The sequence below is a fragment of the Myxocyprinus asiaticus genome, chromosome 48 (genome assembly GCF_019703515.2).
Source record: "Myxocyprinus asiaticus isolate MX2 ecotype Aquarium Trade chromosome 48, UBuf_Myxa_2, whole genome shotgun sequence".
NCBI lineage: Eukaryota > Metazoa > Chordata > Actinopteri > Cypriniformes > Catostomidae > Myxocyprinus > Myxocyprinus asiaticus.
Window position 1 is genome coordinate 15,621,785 of NC_059391.1, and position 26,714 is coordinate 15,648,498.

Here is a 26,714-nt window from a genome sequence, read left to right on the forward strand (position 1 = left end):
GGGTGCCTGTGAACGTATGAAGAGCACGTGGTACAGAGCTGGACCAATAGGATTGCGAGTCGTGTTGTACAGCCCACGGATTGAAAACAACAGTATCGGTTTTGATCATTTTCAACCGTGCTGACAGCGAGAGTAAGTACATACTCAAAAAACAAAACAAAAAATGTGTTGAAATTCAGGTCGTATCTTAACTGTATTTTTGAACAGTGTTAAAATAAATTTAAAGACCCGTCTATCTAAATGCTTCATCATGTTGATTAAATTGGGTTAGGATTAGAAGAAAGTCAGATATGGTAGTACACTTGCTAATGCATTTTCTTCAGTCTTGTGAAAGTTGTTTTTGTTTTTGGCGGTTTCGTAAGGTACAGCACAAAGGCATTCTTAATGAATGAGACATTACAGAATATCTACAGTAGTCTAGTACCAAATATTGCATAAAATGTATCAAAACATCTGTCTTACACTGTCTGGCACATATAGTAATGTTAAGCAAAAAATGCTCCGTAGGTACTATTACATGATATTATGAAATAACAGTAAAAAATAGTAGTCTAACATTTCACACACACACACACACACACACACACACACACACACACACACACACACGATTATGTAAATATTTGTAAAAAAAAAAAGAAAGAAAGAAAAGCCATTGTGTTAACCAAGGGGGCGTGGTGCGAATGTGCAAGATTTCACTGAAGATGTCTGCAAACGCCTAGACACAGCATCATGAATAATATTATTGACAAGCACATAATGGTTGAACAGAATATAGAGGACTCCATTGAGCTGTTGTTTAAAAAGCAAAATATGTTTGAATTTAATTTATTTTTTAATTAAATTTAGTTTGTGTGTGTGTGTTTCAATATTACTATTAATGCTGTATGAGCTATTGTAATTCATTTATTAGGGTGGGGTAAAACTGACAAAAGCTTTTGCTCTTCCTCTCCCTTATCAAACAGCCAGAAGAATGGCCACGGCTCAGTCAACACTGATGTTCGCAGTATGCATCTTGATGATAACAGAACTCTTATTGGCCAGAAAGGACTACTACGACATTCTCGGTGTCCCAAAAGATGCTTCTGAACGTCAGATAAAAAAAGCTTTTCACAAGCTTGCCATGAAATATCACCCAGACAAGAACAAGAGCCCTGATGCAGAAACACATTTTCGAGAGATTGCAGAAGGTATGTGTTATTTAATGGCTTCTGCAGTTGCCAATAACTGCGTAGTCATTAGTTTCATTTAGTGATCTAGAATTAAATCGTATGATCATGACCACAGAAGAATAGAAATTAGTTGTATTGGTCACAACCGTATATGTAAACTTGTATAACTCTTGTTCCTCAGCATATGAAACTCTATCAGATGAGAAGAGAAGACGAGAATATGACCAATTAGGACACAGTCCATTTGCTAATGAAGGCATGAATGGAGGAGGAGGTGGACAGCCTTATCATTCCTTTGATTTCAACTTCGATGATATGTTCCGAGACTTTGACATTTACAACCAAAACAGGCACGCTCGTCCAAAACGGCATTTCGACGAGCACTTCAGGGCTCACCAGCAATCACACAACCGTCACAAGAGACACTTTCAGGGTACTTTTGGCACCGGAGTCTTCGAGGACATGTTTGAAGATATGGAGAAAATGTTTACATTTGACAGACACGTAAAAAGGACTGAGAGCAGATTTCAGGGCACAGCCAAACAGCACTGCAGAACAGTGACCCAGCGGAGAGGAAACATGGTGACTACTTACACTGACTGCACCTCATCCTGAACATCAGAGTGGACCACAGCTCTGAGGATCATGCTATTTTTATTTTTTGTTTTAATTTGCTGCTGCAATGCATGGAGTTTGACTTTATCAGTGAGTGATCTATTATTTATGATAAGGAAGCATGGAGTTTTCTGTTTGTTTGACATTTATAAATGACACTATTTTATATAGCAGTTGGCCTCTTAATTGCCTCACAACAAACTCTAAATTCAGGCTCTTTTAGTTTGTTTTCATCCCTGAAGATGCAAAAATATTACAGTTGGCCTCTTAAATTAGAAAATTGGTCAGTAATTTGTCAACAACATTCTATATTTAATAATCTTAAACCTAAATGTGGAAATTTTGACCCCCTAAAATTAGCAGACATATATGTTTAAATTGCACTTTCTTGCCCGTACAAACTATTATATGCACAGAAATGAACTAAATTCACTTTAATCACCAGTTATTATACTAGTTAACAGCCTGTTATTAAGAAAACACCCTGATGTAATGTGTGTAATTTCTAAATCGTGACAAATAGCATCAAACAAACCACTTAGCTCTTCCATTACCTATCTACTTATCCATGATTTAATTTGATCATGTTGGTGCTAAATGTTCACAGTACGAATCTTTGAGATTCATATCTTCATGTACATCTGCTCTTTTAGTTTTGTGTGAAGCTAAACAAATGTTTGCTGCATTGCTGTGAATAATATAGTTTGCTATATTGAAACTGTTTCTTTGAAACTCGCACTTATTAGATAGTGAGGTGCCTTTCCCACTCATTGTGGTAGATTTAGTTTTAATGTAAACATATTGTAGCACTTTTATGACCTCGTGTGTACTATAGTTTGCAAGACTGAGAGAAATAGGGTCTCAGCTTTGTCATGTACATCGGTTGTCAAGTTGGGTTTGTAAAGAACTTTTGTTTAAAAGAAAGAAAAACAAGTCTGACATTTTTCTCTGAGTTGTTATTTTGACCCAACTCATGAATGTTTATGAGTTTTCATCATTCTGGTTGACTTGTTTTATTAACGGGAGTGTTACCCCTTAAATAATATCAGACACCAGGGGAATGTAACAACAATTTGCCTGAATATGTGAATAAGTAACTCTTTAAGAGTTGATTCCTGATGAACATGGACCATTTAAATAATATTCTTTTTTGTTGTTGTAAATAATATACATTGCCCAGCTGTGTCCCTTTATGACATCACCTATGACCTCATGTTTGTGTTGAATAATCTTGTGTGCAATATTTCAAGGCAGCTCTCCTGCTGATCAAACTGTTACCCGCTGACATAGTTGTAGTGAGTTGAGTCTCAGCCAACTCATCAGGCACTTTCTTTATTTTAATCCTATGGATGAAAAGTACAATTGAAATAGCCTATTTGAACCCACATCTATAATGTAATGCACTTGGGTAAACAATAAATCATGTTAAAAAATATTTATGCTTTGTGGCTTTTTCTTTAGGGATTTCAAATATAAATGTATTGCTGTCCCATTAGTGATCTGTGACCTCTTACGGTATACTTTTAATTATTGTATTTTAAATATTAAATTGCAGAGATAACTATACTTTCGACACTAATATCTACAGGGCTAAATGTGTCATAATTTAAGTAGAATTCCCACGGTCATGGGAAACTTCTAAATATCATGGCATTTTAAAACTTGTTCTTGGCCTGGAAAAGTCATGAAAATGTATCATTAAAAAATTATAAGATACAAAATGATAAAAAATTATGAAAATTGCTATAGTGAATATGCATTTTTCTAGTTACGCTCAACTTCTAAACTACAAATTTATTTCATTTCCAGAAATTGGAGGTTGAGTGCTAAATAAAATTATTTTTAAAATCCTTTTCTAGTAACGCGATTAATCATTATCATGGAAGTCCATTGGTCAAAAAGTGTAGGAATCATGGTTATGCAATATTGAGTAGGGTTTTTTTTATTTATTTTTTTAAATATTGACCACCATGCCACCTCTCTCAAAACATGTTTTCCTGTATGCTCCAAAATGTTTTTGTCGCAGCCCCTAGTTACGGTTGCCTTGGCGCAGTCACTCAGAACAATGCTCGGAAATGTAGTTTATTTCCAGAAATTTCAGAAGTGGATCAACAGCTGGTTTGCGCATAAAACTACATGTCCCACAATGCACCGGTGCGCAGTTTTTCCGCGGCTGAGGTTGGTTCATGGTGCCTGCGTGAGGGACATTGGATGACTTTGTGTTGTGTTTAGCCGGTGTAGTCGCCTTTCATTCATTTTGACAGTGAAAAGAGATCGTCAACACGATGGAGGCTCTTATTCCTGTCATTAACAAACTCCAGGATGTTTTTAACACAGTGGGCGCAGATATTATCCAGCTGCCACAGATTGCAGTGGTGGGAACGCAGGTAATGTGTTTTAGTTGCGCTTTCCAGTATAACTGCCAGCGTACATGTACAGCTGTGTGCCAAAACCTAGTGAGCTGCCTAGCCAGATAGCATTTTGGCCATAAGAGTTGAACTCGTGCGCGTCTTTTAGGCCCATAAATTTTGTGGCTGTCTAGCTCGGAAGTTCACTAGGATTTTGAAACACAGCCTATTTTAAGCTACATGTCTTTATTTGTTTGGCACTTGTTATGCATGGCAAGGTCAACGACAAATAAAAGTATGTCGCTTTGAATATATTGACCGTTTCAAAAAATAAAAACAAATCAATTGTAGTGACAAGCAAGCTTTGAAATAATATTATTAGCGCTATCTAGCTACTAGCGTGCTAACATTGAGTCCTCGCGCGTTTCCTCATCTCATTTCCAATATGAATGTTTGACATAGCGGGCATATTTTGTGAAAATCCCTATTGTTATGGGTGTATTTGAATTTTCAGCAGTACAAAATAGTATCAGGAAGTGAATTTTGTGGCTGTGGTGCTGTCAGTACAGTAGCTAACACATGAAGTGATGCGCCATGGTCGGTCTGAACTTGTCAGAAAGCGTCTCTGAACAGCTGCAGGTCTCATGTTGTAAAACACTGATCAATGTATAGATGAAGGACAACATGAGAAGATATAAGGTTAAAAGTGTTGTATTACTTGCTGTTTATCAACTAGTGTTTACTGTTCTGATAATACACAGGGTGTCCTGCTAGGTTTGTTGTGGAAAAAAACAACAAAAAACATCATGTCATGGCCTTTAGAATGCAGCATTCTATCAGCTCAAATCAGAATGAATTAATTAACTGTCATAGACTTTCAATAGTGATTCCCCAAGTTTGTCTCACACCTAATAGTCTTTTTAGAGACTGCGGTTCCTACAACATCACTACAGCAAAGGTAGAAAAGTTTCCTACAATCTGCCACACACACTTAAAGGGGTCAAGACATGCCTTTTATTTATGTTGCTTGAGGTTCACTCATAATATTAGTAACACAAAAAAACAGTCATATATTTGTAAAACAGGATCTTTTTCCACCCTCATTCTGACCCTCTGTCAGAAATGCTCTGTTTTGGTGCTGCTTCCCCTTTAAGATTTGACAGTAAACTAGAGGTCTGCACAGGCCTTAAAATGAAACCCAACCTGTACCCGAGTCCGTGTGGTAGACCCTACCCAGCCCAAAGCTTGTTATCTCAGAACTGTAAGATCTCTGGCTCTCTCCTTGCCATCTTATTGCTCACTGCTGCTGGCTGGGGCTACGGAAGTGATAAGGTAAAGTAAGCATTGATGTGTTGTTGTGGAGGTGGTCAGATGCAAATGTCTACCACAGTGTGATGTCACAATCTGGATGAAGTAGAGAACCAGTTGGCAGCTTGGTTTCAACAAATGCTCTTTTTGCAGTGAGGAGGAAGTTTTGAGTTCTGAAACTTACAGTATGTTTTTAGTGCAAAGACCTCTTATTTCTTAAAAGATCAAGTAAAATTTAATTCCTCATGTCATGACCCCTTTAAGGTGTAATAAGTTTAAAGAGTATTTCACTGACTGGTTAAGAGGATGCGTTTTTCTGGATTTTGCAGTGACATGAGAACAGCCTGCTGTGGTTAAGCTGTCTGGGCACAAGTTTGATGTCCAGCTAGGGGACCTTTATTTTCTACTCCATGCATACTTGAGTGTTTGATCTAAATACATTGATCCAATGGGAATTTTAGTTGTAATACATGACCAATGTGTCTGACCTATAAGATCCAACGTTGAGCATTGCTCATTAGGGCTGTCAATTGAGCAGAAAAACTAAATTCAAATTTTTACCTTAAACATTTTCAAAATTCGAATAATATTTGAATTTTAAAGTCAGCTGATTCAAACCATACAGCACCGTTATATTATTGCAAAGAACATTCCTGGCTGTTAAAAAAGAGCATTTCACAACTAATGTGCATAAAATAAATAAATAATTTTTTTTAGTCTGTCCATATTCTTTAAAGTCAGCTGATTCTTAAACTGATGTTGTTTCCTTAGTCCACACGAGGGCACTATAAATACATAAATCATACAGCACCATTATATTATTGCAAATAACATTCTTGGCTGTTAAAAAAGAGCATTTAATTTTCAGCGAGTAAAGACGCTGACTACTACCCCTGGAGTTGCGAGTTCAAATCCAGGGTGTGCAGAGTGACTCCAGCCAGGTCTCCTAAGCAACCAAATTGGCCCGGTTGCTAGGGAGAATAGAGTCACATGGGGTAACCTCCTCCTGGTCGCCATAATGTGGTTCGCTCTCTGTGGGGCGTGTGGTGAGTTGTGGAGGCTTCACGCTATTCTTCGCAGCATCCACATGCACTGTCTCTGCGGTAACACGCTCAACAAGCCACGTTAAAGATGCGCGGATTGACGTCTCGGACATGGAGGCAACTGAGATTCGTCCTCCGCCACCTGGATTGAGGCGTGTCACTACGCCACCACGAGGACTTGGAGCACATTGGGAGTTGGGCGTTCCAAATTGGGGAGAAAAAAAAAAAAAAGAGCATTGCACAACTAATTTGCATAAAATAAATAAATACTTTTTTTTTTTTTTAGTCTGTCCATATTCTCAAATGTTAAGTCAAAAGTAAAACGAGGGGTGAGAAACGCTTCAATATGCAGTCCACGTGGTGTTACACTTGCACTGATGCCAGTTTACTACCCCAGACACAAGCTATAATAACAGCAAAATACCACATTGTTTTTTATTCATTACAGTTGTATGTAGTGTAGCAATATTCCCAGATAGCAGAGGTATTCGGCTGAACTCGGTGGTGAAGAGAGTGGTTAACTGTATTTGTTGCGCTGTATCTAGCCTTTTTTAGCACAAGAATGTGATCGATCTGAAGTCATAGTCAGGTCTTGGCACACATCCAAAATTCGAATGCACAGTTTTAAAATTCGAATGTGCATTTATTTATTTATTTTTTAATTCGACGAATATTCAAATTTTGAATTTTAATTTGACAGCCGTATTGCCCATTCAGGGCTTAATTCTGTTAGTTTGATACAGTCCAGACAGATCTGGATTTCCTCTGTTTTAAAGTTCCTGATATTGTTTGTGACAGACTCGCCTTTGGCTTGCTCAATGGGGGCCTAAAGACAATAACTTATAAGGCATGATTTTCCATTGTTATTCATTTAAACCGCACAATGAGAAGCATGGTTTTCTGTTGTGCTGTTTTGAAATGATGTGTGTTGTGAAAAGCACTATACAAATAAAAAAGACTTGGCGTACTGTATTTTCTGTTGTGCATCTGGTTTACAGAGCAGTGGGAAGAGCTCTGTGCTGGAGAGTTTGGTTGGCAAAGACCTCCTGCCCCGTGGGACGGGTATCGTCACCCGCAGACCTCTCATCCTGCAGCTGGTTCACGTAGACCCAGAGGACAGGCGAAAGACTGGAGAGGAGAACGGTATATGATTTATTTTCCTTTATGTTTCACAGTGAATGCAAGGAGCATGAATTTGTGACGTTTTGCATGGAAAAATTCTAAACAGTGTGAGAAAATGACCGCTTGAGCTTGTTACTTGGTGTTTGTATCTTATTCCTTCATTCTAAGTTGGTTTGTTTTGCTCAATCAAACATTCAGAGGGAGTGTAGCAGTGTCAGGTAGTTGACTTGGCTTATGATCAGCTAAATTAAGTTAAAAGAAAAGGGGGGAAACCTGTTAGATTAGTGACCTAAGCTGATTTGTGCAGTAATAGCTGTACAGGAAACCTGAGATGTTTGTTTTCATAAAGCGCCAGTTTAATTTTTGTATTTGCAGTACTTAAAGAACTCAGTCGATCAGAATCTGTCATAACTTTGAGATTAAAGGGATAGTTCACCCAATAATGAAAATTCTCTCATAATTTACTTACCCTCATCCCATCCCAGATGTGTTTGACTTTCTTCTGTTGAACACAAACAAAGATTTTTTTAGAAGAATATCTCAGATCTGTAGGTCCATACAATGCAGGTGAATGGTAACCAAAAAGCACATAATGGCAGCATAAAAGTAATCCATAAGACTCCAGTGGTTTTCTGGAGTGATCCAATCATTTTTGGATGAGAACAAACCAAAATGTAACTCCTTTTTCACTCTAAATCTTGACATCAGCAGTCTCCTTGGCGATCGTGATTTCAAGCTCAGTTACACATCCTAGCGCCATCTAGTTCTGCGCATGCATCAAGCACTAGGAAATGTAATCGAGCTTGAAGTCATGATCATGCCGAGAGACATCTTCTATAGCCGCTTGTCCTATGGAGGGTCGCGGGTAGTGCTGGAGCAGTGTCTCGGGCCGAAGGCAGGGAAACACCCTGGACAGGTGGCCAGTCCATCACTGGGCAACACACACAGACATACACATTCACACTCTCACTCACACCTACATGTGTTTTAGGGTCTTAACCTGTATGTCTTTTGGACTGTGGGGGAAACCGGAGCACCTGGAGGAAACCCATGCGAACACGGGGAAGACATGCAAACTCCACACAGAAAGGCCCAGTTGAGCCGGGACCTTCTTGTTGTGAGGCGACAGTGCTACCTACTGAGCCACTGTGCCGCCCCTGCAATGGCAACCAAAACTGATTGGATCGCCGCAGAAGACATGGATTAAATCACTGGAGTTTTATGGATTACTTTTACCAAAACAACCAAAATTGATTGGATCGCTTCAGAAGACCTGGATTAAATCACTGGAGTCTTATGGGTTACTTTTATGCTGCCTTTATGTGCTTTTTTAAGCCTCAAAGTTTTGATCACTATTCACTAGATTGTATGAACCTACAGAGCTGAAATATTCTTCTAAAAATCTTAGTTTGTGTTCAGTAGAAGAAAGAAAGTCATACACGTCTGGGATGGCATGAGGGTGTGTAAATTATATTTCATTTGTGGGTGAACTATTCCTTTCAGCACTCAACGTGGTCTGTCTCTACATTTGTTTGGTTTTGGCTGCTCTAGAGTCTGCTCTATAAGAGTTCATTGCTGCACTTACAGGTGTTGCAGGCTAACCCTCTGTCATCTCTCTTTAAACACAGACCCCAATGCCTGGAAAAATGGACGCCTTTTCAAAGGTCTCCTTTTCCTTGTTCATTGCCCTTTTGCTTGTGTTGAGCAGCTTCATTTTTATTTTTTGTTTTTGCACTCATCCTGCCTCCATTATTTACAGTTGTGCTCAAAAGTTTGCATACCCTTGGAGAATTGGTAATATATGTACGATTTTTAAAGAAAACATGAGTGAGCAGACAAAACACATTTCTTTTATTTCTTATGGGATTCACATTCAACTGTAGGTTATAACAGAATGGCACAATCATAAAACAAAACATGGCAACAAAGAAAAAAATGAAATGACCCCTGTTCAAAAGTCTGCATACCCTTAGTTCTTAATACTGTGTATTGCCCCCTTTAGCATCAATGACAGCATGCAGTCTTTTGTAATAGTTGTCAAATTCTTGCAGGTGCTATAGCTAGCCATTCATCTTGGCAAAATGCCTCCAGGTCATGCAAAGTCTTTGGTCGTCTTGTATGAACCGCACGTTTGAGATCTCCCCAGAGTGGCTCGATGATATTAAGGTCAGGAGACTGTGATGGCCACTCCAGAACCTTCACCTTTTTCTGCTGTAACCACTGGAGGGTCAACTTGGCCTTGTGCTTAGGGTCATTGTCGTGCTGGAAAGTCCAAGAGCGTCCCAAGCGCAGCTTTCGTGCAGAAGAATGCAAATTGTCTGTATTGTAACCGGGCTTTTTTGTGGCATTGGCGCAGTAAAGGCTTCTTTCTGGCAACTCGACCATGCAGCTCATTTTTGTTCAAGTATCGTCGTATGTGCTCCTTGAAACAACCACACTGTATTTTTCCAGAGCAGCCTGTATTTCTCCTGAGGTTACCTGTGGGTTTTTATTTGTCTCCCGAACAATTCTTCTGGCAGTTGTGGCTGAAATCTTTCTTGGTCTACCTGACCTTGGCTTGGTATCAAGAGATCCCTGAATTTTCCACTTCTTAATAAGTGATTGAACAGTACTGACTGGCATTTTCAAGGCTTTGGATATCTTTTTATATGCTTTTCCATCTTTATAAAGTTCCATTACCTTGTTACACAGGTCTTTTGACATTTCTTTTCTGCTCCCCATGGCTCAGTATCTAGCCTGCTCAGTGCATCCACGTGAGAGCTAACAAACTCATTGACTATTTATACACAGACACTAATTGCAATTCAAAAAGCCACAGGTGTGGGAAATTAACCTTTAATTGCCATTTAAACCTGTGTGTGTCACCTTGTGTGTTTGTTACAAGGCCAAACATTCAAGGGTATGTAAACTTTTGATCAGGGCCATTTGGGTGATTTCTGTTATCATTATGATTTAAAAAGGAGCCAAAAAACTATGTGATAATAAATGGCTTCATAAGATCACTATCCTTAAATAAAAGACTGTTTTTTTGCATGATCAGTCATATTTTCAAAATCAATGCCAAAATGTTAAAATTTCTGCCAGGGTATGCAAACTTTTGAGCACAACTGTAATTGCAAGCTTTCATTAAACTGCCAGTATTGTAGCTTAGCTTAATTCAGACTCAAACAAACCCAGACAGTGGAATTTAAATTATCCTGTCTTGATTTTATTGAAGTGGTGAGTCTGAGTACTGTTAAATTAAAGTGATCCCAAACGTCCAGTTCCTTTGGGTTTATTCGCTACACTAATAGTCATTCTCTGCTATTTAAACTTCACCTTGTAGTGAAGATTCAAGGTCTGTGTGTGTTAGTGAGAGCCAAAAGCTTAGGTAGACTGTCCTATTCACAATGTACTGCACTTGGCCTGTTACATAGCTGTTTGTTTTTGTATAATTTGCTGTGGTGACGCTTTCTAAAAAAATACTTTTGTTCAATAGTGGAAATGAAATATAGCCAATACATCAGAATAAGCCAATATAGGCTTCTCAGCTGAGTAAACAAATCACAAAAAAGTGAAAATGAAACAGCTAGTGCACAAACCAGAATGTGTCATTGACAAAACTGTCAACAATTTTCCCACAGGAGTAGATGGAGAAGAGTGGGGGAAATTTCTACACACTAAAAACAAGGTATTTAAACCAGCACTATACACCATTGGACTAAGAGAAACAGTTGACACCCACTGAGGTCAAATGTGTGTGACCCTTGAGGGTAGCTGTTAGCAGCCATTGTGAATTCTTAGATTTTTAGCATTTTTGCACAAAAAAAGAATAATGTAGATATATTTGAAACAGGATTGACCAACATCCAGTTTGGAGTTTAGTACCTCACCTCTGAGAGAGTCCAAGTGGGAAAAGTTTACAGTTTAGTTTTACTCAGTTCTTGCCATCTTTATGTGCTATAAACCACTGTGAATTGAGTTTGTTTGAGGGTCTCATTGTCTGATGATTAAGCAGATGAAGAGCAAGCCCTTTAATTTATGAAGAACAAAAATGTATTGGGAAAAATGGTCACACAAAAATATACAGCAGTGTGGCATTGAGGGCAGTCACATGCTTTGCATTCACCTCATGTAACATTCACACTGTTTCCCTGTCTAAAAATTGCTCTGTAATTTTCTAGTGTTTTATTTCATTTAGGTTTAATTCGTGTCTATATGTTAAGTTATGATATTGTGAATATTGTACCTCTGCTTTTTAGATCTACACAGATTTTGATGAAATCAGGCAAGAAATCGAAAATGAAACAGAAAGAATTTCTGGCAATAACAAGGTATGAAAGAGCTTTCTTAAGAGGTAATCTAAAGAAGTACTAAAATAATCGAAATCAGATGTTAAACTGAAGTATGTAATTTCTGCACCACCAAATGGAAGTGCAAAAATAAACGTTGTTTTCAAACAGCTTTCTGAATATGCCTCCGTCTGCCATTGGTCAAACAAAGAGATAGTCCCGCCCCCAACTCAAGCCATTGGTCAAGTCAATGTAATTGTGTTTGTATAGATGAGTTACTTAAAACAGAGGATTTTCTTTTCTACTTTTTTTGAGAAAATTAACCTATGAATGGCTTACTTATAGTTGTCTCTGCATATTAAGCTGGGATAGGAGAAAGTATTTTAACAGAAAAAGTGACACTTCAGCTTAAATATTTTTAACCCTGTATGTAGTTTCTGTTGGCTTAAGCTCTGCAGTTTCACCAGTACTGAACATTGAGGACTGCACTTGTACATAAATATTCTGTCATGTGTTTTACAGGGGATCAGTGATGAGCCCATTCACCTGAAAATCTTCTCACCACATGTTGTAAACCTCACACTGGTTGACCTGCCTGGCATCACAAAGGTGTTTTATTCCACAACCAATACCACAATTACTAACCTGTATCAGTTTTTTATTTCTGGATCATGTTATTGGAGGTTTTGATGCTGATATTGATGTGTTGATGTTCAGGTCCCTGTTGGAGATCAGCCCAAAGATATTGAGCTTCAGATCCGTGAGCTGATCCTGAGATACATCAGCAACCCAAACTGCATAATCTTAGCTGTCACTGCGGCAAACACCGATATGGCTACCTCTGAAGCTTTGAAAGTTGCCCGTGAGGTGGATCCAGACGGTCAGCATACAGTATTCGTGTTTATTTTTTTCTTTTCATTATTTTTGCACACAATATCTGCATTAAGTTTGATTTTTAATGTGTGATGCATTTTCTGCACTGGCACTTTAATTTTTGTATTCAACTTGTCCTGCTGTCAGGTCGCAGAACACTTGCTGTCGTGACTAAATTAGATTTGATGGATGCCGGTACTGATGCAATGGATGTACTTATGGGAAGGGTCATTCCTGTCAAACTTGGACTGATTGGAGTGGTCAACAGGTAAAAATTAAAGCAAAGGAATTCTTATAAAACATGGAACTGAGGGTTCCAAAAATAATTTCTAAATATATAAAATATATTCTAAACCATATAATGTATAAATATATATATATATATATATATATATATATATATATATATATATATATATATATATATATATATATAACATATATTCTAAATTAATATAAACGGTCAGAATATTTTAATGAAAATGCATACCTTTTTTTCCACACTTATCAGGTTGATCTCATGAAAAATATCAAGAAATGTCTTGTCATATTTCACTCCAATGTAAAATTATATTATATCAAGTGTGTGTGTGTGTGTATATGTGTATATATAGATAGATATTCAGTTGAAGTCAGAAGTTTACAAACACTTAGGTTGAAGTCATTAAAACTCAATTTTTATCTACTCCACAAATTTCATATTAGCAAACTATAGTTTTGGCAAGTCATTTAGGACATCTACTTTGTGCATGACACAAGTAATTTTTCCAACAATTGTTTTCATACAGATTGTTTCACTTTTAATTGACTATATCACAATTCCAGCAAGTCAGAATTTTACAAACACTAAGTTAACTGTGCCTTTAAGTAGCTTGGAAAATTCCAGAAAATGATGTCAAGCATTTAGGCAATTAGCCAATTCGCTTCTGATAGGCTAATTGGAGGTGTACCTGTGGATGTATTTTAAGGTCTACCTTCAAACTCAGGGCCGCTTTGCTTGACATCATGGGAAAATCAAAAGAAAACAGCCAAGACCTCAGAAAAAAATGTGGACCTCCACAAGACTGGTTCATCCTTGAGCAATTTCCAAATGACTGAAGGTACTATGTTCATCTGTACAAACAATAGTACGCAAGTATAAACACCATGGGACCATGTAGCATCATACCACTCAGGAAGGAGATGCATTCTTCTCCTAGAGATTAACGTTGTTTGGTGCAAAAAGTGCAAATCAATCCCAGAACAACAGCAAAGAACTTGTGAAGATGCTGGAGGAAACAGGTAAAGTATCTATATCCACAGTAAAACGAGTCCTATATCGACATAACCTGAAAGGCTGCTCAGCAAGGAAGAAGCCACTGCTCCAAAACTGCCATAAAAAAACAGACTACAGTTTGCAAGTGCACATGGGGACAAAGATCTTACTTTTTGGAGAAATGTCCTCTGGTCTGATGAAATAAAAATTGAACAGTTTGGCCATAATGACCATCGTTATGTTTGGAGGAAAAAGGGTGAGGCTTGCAAGCCGAAGAACACCATCCCAACCGTGAAGCATGGGGGTGGCAGCATCATGTTGTGGGGGTGCTTTGCTGCAGGAGGGACTGGTGCACTTCACAAAATAGATGGTATCATGAGGAAGGAAAATGATGTGGGTATATTGAAGCAACATCTCAAGATATCAGCCAGGAAGTTAAAGCTCGGTCGCAAATGGGTCTTCCAAATGGACAATGACCCAAGCATACCTCCAAAGTTGTGGCAAAATGGCTTAAGGACAACAAAGTCAAGGTACCGGAATGGCCATCACAAAGCTCTGACCTCAATCAGACAGAAAATTTGTGGGCAGAACTGACAAAGTGTGTGCGAGCAAAGAGGCCTACAAACCTGACTCCGTTACACCAGTTCTGTCTGGAGGAATGGGCCAAAATTCCAGCAACTTATTGTGAGAAGCTTGTGGAAGGCTACCCAAAATGTTTGATCCATGTTAAACAATTTAAAGGCAATGCTACCAAATACTAACAAAGTGTATGTAAACTTCTGACCCACTGGGAATGTGATGAAAGAAATTAAAGCTGAAATAAATCATTCTCTCTACTATTATTCTGACATTTCACACTCTTAAAATAAAGTAGTGATCCTAACTGACCTAAGACAGGGAATGTTTTCTACGATTAAATGTCAGGAATTGCAAAAAACTGAGTTTAAATGTATTTGGCCAAGGTGTATGTAAACTTCTGACTTAAACTGTATATATAGATAATATATACAGTACATGTGTGTGTATATACATATGTATATAAATACTGTATATACAGTGTATATATATATACAGTGTGTGTGTGTGTGTGTGTGTGTGTGTGTATATATATATATATATACACACACACACACACACACACACACACACACACACAGGGGTCATTTCATTTTTTTCTTTGTTGCCATGTTTTGTTTTATGATTGTGCCATTCTTTTATAACCTACAGTTGAATATGAATCCCATAAGAAATAAAAGAAATGTGTTTTGCCTGCTCACTCATGTTCTTTAAAAATGGTATATATATTACCAATTCTCCAAGGGTATGCAAACTTTTGAGCACAACTGTAAATAATAACTGTAGGTTATAACAGAATGGCACAATCCTAAAACAAAACATGGCAACAAAGAAAAAATGAAATGACCCCTGTTCAAAAGTCTGCATACCCTTAGTTCTTAATACTGTGGATTGCCCCCTTTAGCATCAATGACAGCGTGCAGTCTTTTGTAATAGTTGTCTATGAGGCCCCAGATTCTTGCAGGTGGTATAGCTGCCCATTCATCTTGGCAAAATGCCTCCAGGTCATGCAAAGTCTTTGGTCGTCTTGCATGAACCGCACGTTTGAAATCTCCCCAGAGTGGCTCGATGATATTAAGGTCAGGAGACTGTGATGGCCACTCCAGAACCTTCAACTTTTTCTGCTGTAACCACTGGAGGGACAACTTGGCCTTGTGCTTAGGTTAATTGTCGTGCTGGAAAGTCCAAGAGCGTACCAAGCGCAGCTTTCGTGCAGAAGAATGCAAATTGTCTGCCAGTATTTTCTGATAACATGCTGCTGCATTCATCTTGCCATCAATTTTCACAAGATTCCCCGTACCTTTAGAGCTCACACACCCCCAAAACATGAGTGAGCCACCTCCATGCTTCATAGTGGGGATGGTATTCTTTTCACTATAGGCCTTGTTGACCCCTCTCCAAACATAGCACTTATGGTTGTGACCATAAAGCTCTATTTTGGTCTCGTCACTCCAAATTACAGTGTGCCAGAAGCTGTGAGGCCAGTCAAGGTGTTGTCGGGCATATTGTATCCGGGCTTTTTTGAGGCATTGGCGCAGTAAAGGCTTCTTTCTGGCAACTCTACCATGCAGCTCATTTTTGTTCAAGTATCGTCGTATGGTGCTCATTGAAACAACCACACTGTATTTTTCCAGAGCAGCCTGTATTTCTCCTGAGGTTACCTGTGGGTTTTCCTTTGTATCCTGAACAATTCTTATAGCAGTTGTGGCTGAAATCTTTCTTGGTCTACCTGACCTTGGCTTGGTATCAGTAGATCCCTGAATTTTCCACTTCTTAATAAGTGATTGAACAGTACTGACTGGCATTTTCAAGGCTTTGGATATCTTTTATATCCTTTTCCATCTTTATAAAGTTCCATTACCTTGTTACGCAGGTCTTGTGACAGTTCTTTCTGCTCCCCATGGCTCAGTATCTAGCCTGCTCAGTGCATCTACGTGAGAGCTAACAAACTCATTGACTATTTAAACACAGACACTAATTGCAATTTTAAAAGCCACAGGTGTGGGACATTAACCTTTAATTGCCATTTAAACCTGTGTGTGTCACCTTGTGTGTCTGTAACATTCAAGGGTATGTAAACTTTTTTGATCAGGGCCATTTGGGTGATTTTTGTTATCATTATTATTTAAAAAGGAGCCAAACAACTATGTGATAATAAATGGCTTCATAAGATCACTATCCTTAAATAAAATACTTTTTTTTTTTTTTTTTTTTTTGCATGATCAGTCATATTTTCAAAATCAATGCCAAAATGTCACAATTTCTGCCAGGGTATGCAAACTTTTGAGCACAACTGTATATATACTGTATATGAACAGTCTTGGGTGTGTTCTCATAAAGTAATTAGTTACTGTAATCGAATTACTTTTTGTCAACAAAAATAAGGAAGTGTAACATTACATTAAGTTCTTGTAATCAGATTACAGTTACTGACTTTCAGTTAATTACTTTTTAGTACATTAACTGGGTTACACACATTTCTGAAATAATATTTATTATGTAGAATACATTTACAACATGAATTTAGTTATGTACCTCTATTTGTTTGTCTGTGATAGCTAAATTGCCTCAAGACAATATAAGGGAGAAATGTGATGTTGAGTGGATGACATTTGTGCCAATGAATGAGGAAAAATATAAATGATTCTGTAATCTGTAAAGGAATCCAATTTAAAAAAAAAATAGATAAGTAATTAGTCATTTTAAGTGGATTACTTTTTAAATTATCATGGCTAACACTATATATATGAAATATATTTTTTCTTTTTTGATTTTGGGGTGAAATGTAACCTGGACATTTCATTGTGAAATTCCCCCTATTTTATAAATCTGGCATCAAACAAGGATCTACCAAAATGTCCATTTGTGCTAATGAATGTCTTTATTCAGGAGTCAACTGGACATCAATACTAAGAAAAGCGTGGCAGACGCTATCCGTAATGAGCACGCCTTCCTACAGAAGAAATACCCCTCCCTCGCCAACAGAAACGGAACCAAATATCTCGCCAGAACATTAAATAGGTAAGTGTCTGCTTTTAAGCTGTGGCCTGAATTATGCAACGAGAATTCAAATGGAATTTCAAATTTCTCTTTTTATCTGTACTTTGAAAATACTCTGTCTTTTCCATTAGGTTGTTGATGCATCACATTAGAGATTGTCTACCAGAGCTGAAGACACGTATCAACGTTCTAGCTGCCCAGTATCAGTCTCTGCTCAGCAGCTACGGCGAGCCGGTGGAGGACCAGAGCGCCACACTACTACAGCTCATCACCAAGTTTGCCACTGAGTACTGCAACACTATTGATGGAACGGCCAAATATATCGAGACAGCTGAACTGTTAGTGTCTCCCTAACAGTTCACAACCACAGTTATAATGTCCATATTGAAAACTATGTTTTACTGATGTGGTTATTCAGTATTGTTAGTGCTAAACTCAGCTGATTTGTGATTGTATTGTAGGTGTGGTGGTGCAAGAATTTGTTACATTTTCCATGAGACATTTGGCAGGACACTGGAATCAGTCTACCCTCTTGGTGGACTTACAACCATAGATGTGCTTACAGCTATCAGGAATGCTACGGTGTGTTAAAAACAGTCTTTTTTTTTTCTTGTGTAGTCCTGCATATCCATCATCTAGTATTAGAGTTCTTCACAACCATAGTTAAAAAGACTGCAGTCTGTTCCTGGACTGTCGGTTTCTATTTTAGCACTGGTCCTCTGAGAATTTTTAAGTTATAGTGTCTTGGAGAGGCTGTTGTGCACTGTAGAACTACATTGCAACAGTTTTTTGTGTGTTTTTTTGTACCATCATATAAAGGACTGCTGGTAATGTATTTCTTGTGTGTCTCTGCAGGGTCCACGTCCTGCTCTGTTCGTGCCTGAGATTTCATTTGAGCTGCTAGTGAAGAGGCAGGTGAAGCGTCTGGAGGAGCCCAGTCTGCGCTGTGTGGAGCTAGTGCATGAGGAGATGCAGAGGATCATTCAACACTGTAGTAACTACAGCACTCAGGTATTTATTTTTCAGAATCAAACTATGCTAAAATTACGAAACTGAAAGAATAAGCTTTTCTAATTATTATTATTTTTTTTTGTATTTGTTTTGTATTTTTGTATTTTATTTATTTCTTTTTGTCACTAGGAGTTGCTAAGGTTTCCAAAGCTTCATGATGCCATTGTAGAAGTGGTCACCTCTCTGCTCAGGAAGAGGCTACCGGTCACCAATGAAATGGTTAGTCTCGATTCTTGTTATTCTTTTTTCAAATATATGGGTCAGACATCTTAAACATCTTTATTAGCAAACATCGCTTTTCTAATGGTGATGTGCACTCTGTTTCAGGTTCACAACCTCGTGGCGATTGAGCTGGCTTATATCAATACAAAACACCCAGACTTTGCAGATGCTTGTGGACTCATGAACAACAACATTGAGGTTTGATTCGTTTTAATGCATTATGATTTCCATTGATTGGAAAACATCAGTGTTAAGTTGATCCTTTTTTTTTATTATTCATAACAGGAGCAGAGACGCAACAGAATGAGAGAGATGCCCTCAGCTGTGCCTCGTGATAAGGTATGCTGTTAGATTAGGGTGTATATTTTATGAGCTGTCAAGGGGGAATTATGGTTTCTCCCAAGCAGTGGGATTGGCTGCTATTTGCATCTTTTTTGTTTTGTTGCTGCTTTACTCTTAAAAACCTTTAGCTTCTTTTCCTCTCTATATAGAATAGTTTGTATCATGAACCTAAAAGCCTCTTGCTCTTTGCTCTAGACCAGAATAAGACTAAAACATGCTGCTTTCACCTCCAGCTAACTAGTCTCATTCCCCTCTCTCTCCCTATCTAGTCCTTAAAGGGTCCTGGTGGGCAGTCTGTGTCACCCACTGAGCAGCTGCCCGCTGAGGGCGATGGCCCCAAGGTGTGTGGCGCCCCTTATCTGTAGGGGCAAAGCATGGAGCTGATTTTCAACCAAGTTTCTTTGCTCCTCTTTTAACACCTAAACCCCCAAATCCCCTGATTCAGGGTTCCGCGGATCCTTAAAAAGTCTTAAAATGTCTTAAATTCAGTTTCCCAAAATGTAAGGTCATATAAAGTCTTAAATATCTTAAATGATACAACAGAAGTCTTAATTATCATTTAAACAGGTCTTAAATTTGGAGACAGAAAGACACGAATCCTGATATGACCTAATGTGATTATCAAACTTCAAAAGAATACGATTTAATTAAATAAATGCATGCGCTGCGTCCTTCAAAGTGAAACGCAGCACTGTTGTATTTTCTCCAAGCACACGGGGGCTTGTGAGTGTTTCCAGCTGTTGCAGAGCAGTTCACATTAGGACATATCGGAATTTATGACAAACTATCACAAATGATCACCTGTTGATTATGATGTTGATGAAATATGACAGTGTTTACTTGTAATTGTTTATATTGTAATACATTGTAGATTATAGTAGGAGTGCACATTTTATATCCCTTATTTGTTTGAATGAGCAGCTAGAAGCAGTGAAGCACATACATTTCAAAATAAGAGTCCCTGGTGTATTTCAGCCTTTAAAGTGAAAAGTTCCTCGCTATGAATCAGATCTTTATTTATTTATTATTTTATTATTATTTTTCTTGGTTATTATTGTTTTGGTTGCACCATAAACTGCATCTAGAATTTAATTAAATTTGGACTCTTGTAGCCTCTGTCTAACCCTCCCCATCACAGGAAGGAAAGACTGAGAACATTTAATGTTGGCTACCAATTTTAAAAACTATTGGCAGTTTAATGTCTTTCTTTCAACACATTATCATATCAGTGAAATACAATATTGGTCGACCTCTAATTTGTATTTATTTATATAATGGTACATAAACTAGGGTTGCACGGGACACTGGTACTAATAAAATACCGCAATACCAAAAAAAATTTAAACGGTAGGATGTTGTTAATTTCGGTATCAGATTAAAGTATGCTGCCATTAGCAAAATGTAATGTAATGTGAGAGTTTTGAGATGACATCAAAGACCATTTGAAAATAATCATAAAGAAGCCTCTATATGGCCAAGTGTGATCATTAAAAAGCAGAAGGATGTCATTTAATGAAATAATATACAGTCACATGCGCTGCACGCCACAGTATAAGAGTTGCCTCTCTGCCCTGTCATCTACACACACACACACACGCACACACAGGCACGCACATGAACACACACACAAGCACAACACACACTACTAATACTTGATTTTCATGCAGTGTGTCCAATAGTATCCATCTGCAGAGCCACAGATCAGTGTGTTTAGTGTATACATGGCTGTGAACTCTCAAATGAACTCTTTCTCCGTTGCAGCTCAGAGATTTTAGCTCGCAAGTTGCGTGAAGCTTGATATAATGAACGAACTCTTAACATCTTAAGAACTTCAGATATCTTTCAAAATAAATGTCCCACTGAAATGAGAACTCTATTCAACTGATTGCGTGAAATTGAAGACATTACAACAGAAAAATATTACTACTGTATAAAAGTGTATTATTCAAAGCAGTCACAATAATACTCATAGTAACAGTAATATAAAATGGTTATATTATTAGTATTATTATCTGTAAGCAATATCACATAAGCAAGTGTACTGAATATCAGCATGTTGTGATTCAGCCATGGCATCATTTTGCCTCATGTAATCAGATTATTTATATTTAATGTTTTCATTAATACTGTAAAGCTCTGTTGTGCATCTTTTCTTTTTTTTTTTTTTTTTACCAAAAATAATTTGTATGAGGATACGGTATTAATTTCATTTGTTCAGGTCTTAAAAAGTCTTACATTTGATTTTAAAAATGCTGCAGCAACCCTGCTGACTGCATGGTCACCAACCACTAAACCAATGGCAGATCATGTATTGCTGTGACATTTTATTTTACTAATAATTACCTACTTTCATTTTTTTGTGTAGTATATTCCTTGATTAATACTTTGCGTTTGAGTGTATTGCTCTCTTGAAAGGTGTCATGACGTATTTTATATATTATTAGCAATAATTAATAATTATCAAAGATAATTATTAAAATCAATAGAACATTGATGAGAATCAATGTTAGCTTTTCTTAATCCTTTAAAAAAACAATTATCAAAGATAATCGTTAATTGTTAACATCGATGAAACATTAATTAAAATTAACACTAGCTTATTGATCATTCAAATTCAATCATCAAAGATAATTGTCAATGATCAAAAATCAATAGAATATTAATAAGGATTAACATTGACGGGGCACCACCCTAGAATTAGGGACTAATAACCAGATAGTAAAACAGTCTCAATATTAGATTGTTTTCTTAGGAAAATCGACATCCGAAGAATATCGATTTTCGGGAAAAAAAACAATGAATCAAGGTTTGAATCTGAGCACTGACATCCCGTCAGCATGACACAGGCGTATGCAAAACAAACCAAAACACTTTTCTTTGTAATATAAACAAAAGTTTATTTATGCAGTAATATCTATTAATAATTAATACAATGCAGTCAATAAACTTCCGACTTACAACTACAAACTAAACAGTGATATGATTAGATATGGAAATAAAATAATCCTATAACACATAAGGTGTGTGTGTGACTGTGTGTGTGTGTGTGTGTGTCAGTGCGGTTAGTGAGAGAGAGAGAGAGAGAGAGAGATTATTAAGTGACAGCCCTAAAGCTGATTTCACGATAGCGGGAGAGAAAGCAGCCGTGTTCATCACTCAGAGACGCGGTTTTACGAGCGGGGCTCGTAAAAGTCCTGCGTTATTTGACTGTAATGGATGAACTCAGTTTCTGTCTCACCCGCGACGGCGAAATTTGCACAACAATCCAATTTGGTTGGACCACAATACAGCAAAACAAATTCGTGATAATTAATACCCTGAGTATTAATAATGAGCGGACATGGCGGTCCGTAAACTGTACAAGCAAAAACCTTGAAACACAAGAATAACACACTATAATATTCTATCTCTGCCCAGACGTAACCTCTTACTTGAATCGCATGAGGACACAGGTAGAATGTGTTTTCCTCCGTCCTTTAACTTTGACCCGGTTCCTTGAGGCTTGTGTGATGACGGGAGGCCATTTCCTCACGCTGTCGGCGGGCGGTACGGCTGTTGATTCTCGGCGGGCTGGCGGAGAACTCAGAAATGTCGACTTGATTGAAGAGGGAAGAGAAATCATATATATATATATATAACATTTTATTATCTTCCCTGAGGTCCACTTACAATGTTAGTAGAGTCATAACAGTCATAATTTAGTCATATAATTATTTTCCATCCTGTCTCTGGCACTCTGTCTGAAACGCTTGGTTTTAAGCTATCTGGCCCTTTAAGACTTTAATGTAAACGGCCACTGTTATGACTGACTAACATCATGCAGCCCCTCCAATACTGTCAGATTGGAAAACTCAATCGGAAGAAAATGAACAAGCTTCACAGCATTATAAAACTAAATTTCAGGGTTCATACATAACGTACACCCAATACATTGCATCCGAATACATTAAACTGTCCACTCAAGCACAGCAGCACCTTAACTATAAAACAGTCAATGACAATATTTGTGAATGAAACTGTTTATTTACAGTTTTGAGTCGATGTTGAGTTTTAACTTGCTGAAGAAGCAATCCTATGCAGAAGTATTTGGTCCTTGTGATGTCACAAGTTCCACAAATTCCAAACAAGCTGTTTCTAAAGCTTGGTTTAAATAAATGCTCTTTTTCTATTATGGAGGAATTTTTCAGTTCTGAAACTTACAGTATGTGTTTATAGAAAAATGACCTCTATATGTCAAAAGATCATGGAAAATTGATTCCTCATGTCATGACCAATTTAAAAGCACTTCCTGTTTTTGCATGCTGAATATTTTCTCCTGAGGATAAACCAGTGATTTGTTATATCAAGGATGATGTATTTTTAGCATGTTTTGTGAAGGCAGCTAGGGTTTTGCATCCAGATGGATCACAACTTACTTGTACAAATTTGAAATGAGTGACACTCACACTCTGTTTAAATAAAGGTTGATTTTGAATTTCCTTGGCAACTTTAAAATTATTCCTAAGTTGTATTTTCACAGCCATCATACACCACAGTTTGATCATGCAATATTTATCATACTCTACTAAAAGCAGAATATATAAAATAACTGTTTTAAGACAAATGTTTTTGTGACAAATATTAAATACTGTGTATATATAGACATAATATACTGTGTATATATTCTACATAGACATATAGAATACACCAAAATATATATATACTGTATGTATGACCACTAATGCAATGTACACAAAATTGCAGAATTTAAACTAACACTTATTTTACATAATAAATTTACTGTATATATACTGTATATATTGACCATTGGCCCCCTGCTCTCTAGATAAAGTCATTGGCCTTGGCCAAAAAAAGAAAAGCATATCGGTTGACCACTAGTATTGTTTTTTTGTTTGTTTTTTCCGTTATTGAGTGCTGTATGCTGCCTTTTAAGTTTTGTAGCCAGAAGTGTTGTTTTATGTGTGGACCATTATGTACATACTGCTGGTACCACTTTGTGTTCAATTATAATTTTATCAACACATAAAACATCAGTAGACTGCAGCGACAGTGAACAGAACTCCAGTGGCTCTTTTTCTGTTTGTCTCTGTTAGATGGCCGGAGGAGCTCAGGGGGAGCAAGAAGGAGGAACAGGGACCTGGAGAGGCATGCTGAAGAGGGGAGAGGATGGTCAGGGAGACGATAAGACTAAATTGTATAGCTCCATCCCAGCCAGCCCTCACAAAGGACATGCAGTCAACCTACTTGATGTGGTGAGTCCATAAAACTGCAAAACCTGACTAAACATGGTATATAATGACATAAGATCTGCATGTATTGTACAGTAAATACACTATAGTGTAAGTATCTGCAAGCGTTTGCATGTGCTCTGCTGTTAAAGAGTTGTTGGAACAGCACAGTCTAAATTAATTATTGTTGATTTGTTCTGATCTTCCAGCCTGTACCAGTTGCCAGGAAACTCTCTGCTCGTGAACAGAGGGACTGTGAGGTCATTGAGAGGCTGATTAAATCCTATTTCCTAATTGTCCGTAAAAACATTCAGGACAGGTATGTGACATAAACCAGCTCTTTTGAACTTCTAGATCTGGGGCTATTGAGACTGAATGCGTTCTTGCGCTAAAAAAGCTATGCCAAGTGCAACATATAGACAAGAATGCAGGTGTCTCGAGACTCGCTTTTAAAAGTTGATGTTCTTTTTAACCTTACATGACATCTAAAAAACTCTGCGCTCCTGTGTAAGACGCTGACAAAACAGCAAGACGTAATGGTCAAGAATGTCTGTTTCCATAGAAAAATCATTAAGAAACCACACACATAAACATAATGATCTCAGAATGCTGACTTGGAGATCTTGGATCTTAATATAGGAAGCTTCAGTAATACAGTCTCTGTTGGTTTGCATTTGCTCTTTGCAAATATCTGATATTCAGATCAGCACCCTGTCCCCATCTGTCATTGCAGTGTACCAAAGGCTGTGATGCACTTCCTGGTGAACCATGTAAAGGACAGCTTACAGAGTGAGCTGGTGGGGCAGCTTTATAAACCCGCCGTGCTGGATGACCTCCTCACAGAATCAGAGGACATGGCCCAGCACCGTAATGAGGCTGCAGATATGCTGAAGGTAATAAAGGGGTCTGGTGTGCTGATGCTACCTGAAATGCTACCTATAAAGCAAGTAATATAAGTCCTTGCTAAAATTACAAATTGAAGATGTAAAAGTGTATTCAAGCATGACAGAAGTGCAGAACACAGTTGTGTTTGTAATGTATGCTACTTCTAAGATCTAGTGGCTGAATTAAATTTTTCAAAGATCAGGAGTCTACCTTTCTGGCAGAGTGATTTCAGACCAATTTCAGATTTGCCTGCTTCTAAACATGTTAAAAAAAAATTGGTTGTTACATCTTAGTCGGACAGCCTCTTCCTGTCTAAATGGGCTGCTCTGTGCCAAAATAAGCTGCAAATGGGACAGTAGTTAATGTTTTTATACTCTCATCCTGTCTTCTCATAGGCCTTGCAGAAAGCCAGTCAGGTGATCGCTGAGATCCGAGAAACACACCTGTGGTGAAGTCCCGTGCAGATGCACAGCCCCCTTCTTCTCTCACTCAAGCCCTACAGGCTGCACAGGCCCTGTTCCTTCCTGCCTGGATTTCAGACACCCAACTTGAAAAATGCACTGGTGTCAATTTGTATGTAATGAAAATAGTTTTATTATGTATGCGATGGACTTGAACTACATTGAGTGCAGCACATATCACGTCACAGCTTCACATCCCATTCAGTGATATCTTCTCTCATGTATGTAAGCTACCATGTAAGCTCCAGATAATGTGTGTGGCTTGTTAAAGGACTGTGTGTCCCTGATGTAGATAAATTAAAGGTAGTGATATAAACAAACGCCTGAATTTTTGTGTTCTGGGCTGTGCAAATAGCTGTGCTCTAACTCGTTTTAAATGTCAATACGATTTTGTTGTACTTATGCCATTATAGTAATTTAAGAAAGGAAAAGTGTTATTGCTTCATTTGCAACTTTTGAAATGCTTTGATCTTTCATAATATTAAAAAAAAAAAAAAAAAGTCTACATTTAGGACCATTAAGAATTTGTGCTTTATCTTTACAGTAAAAATATTCTGTTGTATAATATTTTTTTTATTAAAATCTGCAAAAATGAAAGGCAGTACCCAGGGAATACTGCTGATATATTAATACTTTACAAATTATTTTTTAATTCATGAAAATGTCACAATTTTAAAAAAATCAGCTAGTGGCCTGAAAATATACTTCATTTTCAACATGCAAAATATAATATATGTTTCTTTTTATTTTAGAGGAATATAGGACCAGGTAATTTTTTGACAAGTGTTGTGAAAATCACACTTATGCTTTCCAACACAACTTCATCTTGTTCCTTAACTTGAATTATGAATTTTATCATGAATTGATCCAGACACAAATCAACAGTCATCATTTATTTATTAGTGATATCAAGAAGCAAGGCACTGCAAAGCAAAAATGTACAACTTGAGCAATTATGTGCTTTCAGAATAATGAATCTTTA

General features: G+C 37.6%; 2 protein-coding genes across 4 annotated transcripts; both read left to right on the forward strand.

Moving 5' to 3' along the window:
- Positions 1-3,206, forward strand: LOC127437300 (dnaJ homolog subfamily B member 9-like). 2 transcript variants are annotated; one of them, XM_051692149.1, is made up of 3 exons: positions 1-132; positions 966-1,190; positions 1,354-3,206. In XM_051692149.1, the coding sequence occupies exons 2-3, from the start codon at positions 974-976 to the stop codon at positions 1,785-1,787; spliced, it is 651 nt and encodes a 216-aa protein (XP_051548109.1). In that variant the 5' UTR covers positions 1-132; positions 966-973; the 3' UTR covers positions 1,788-3,206. The 2 variants fall into 2 exon arrangements, with proteins under 2 accessions (XP_051548109.1, XP_051548110.1); XM_051692150.1 differs by having other exon boundaries at positions 70-136.
- A 742-nt stretch (positions 3,207-3,948) lies between these two features.
- LOC127437297 (dynamin-1-like protein) lies at positions 3,949-26,318 on the forward strand. 2 transcript variants are annotated; one of them, XM_051692143.1, is made up of 19 exons: positions 3,949-4,174; positions 7,485-7,629; positions 9,237-9,272; positions 11,232-11,278; positions 11,850-11,921; positions 12,402-12,488; positions 12,597-12,759; positions 12,900-13,020; positions 17,473-17,604; positions 17,715-17,921; positions 18,045-18,165; positions 18,439-18,594; positions 18,724-18,813; positions 18,922-19,014; positions 19,102-19,155; positions 24,252-24,410; positions 24,596-24,705; positions 25,120-25,279; positions 25,667-26,318. In XM_051692143.1, exons 1-19 carry the CDS (start codon positions 4,073-4,075, stop codon positions 25,721-25,723), a joined length of 2,112 nt encoding a protein of 703 aa, XP_051548103.1. In that variant the 5' UTR covers positions 3,949-4,072; the 3' UTR covers positions 25,724-26,318. The 2 variants fall into 2 exon arrangements, with proteins under 2 accessions (XP_051548103.1, XP_051548104.1); XM_051692144.1 differs by lacking the exon at positions 9,237-9,272 and having other exon boundaries at positions 25,667-26,313.
- The last annotated feature ends 396 nt before the right edge of the window (positions 26,319-26,714 follow it).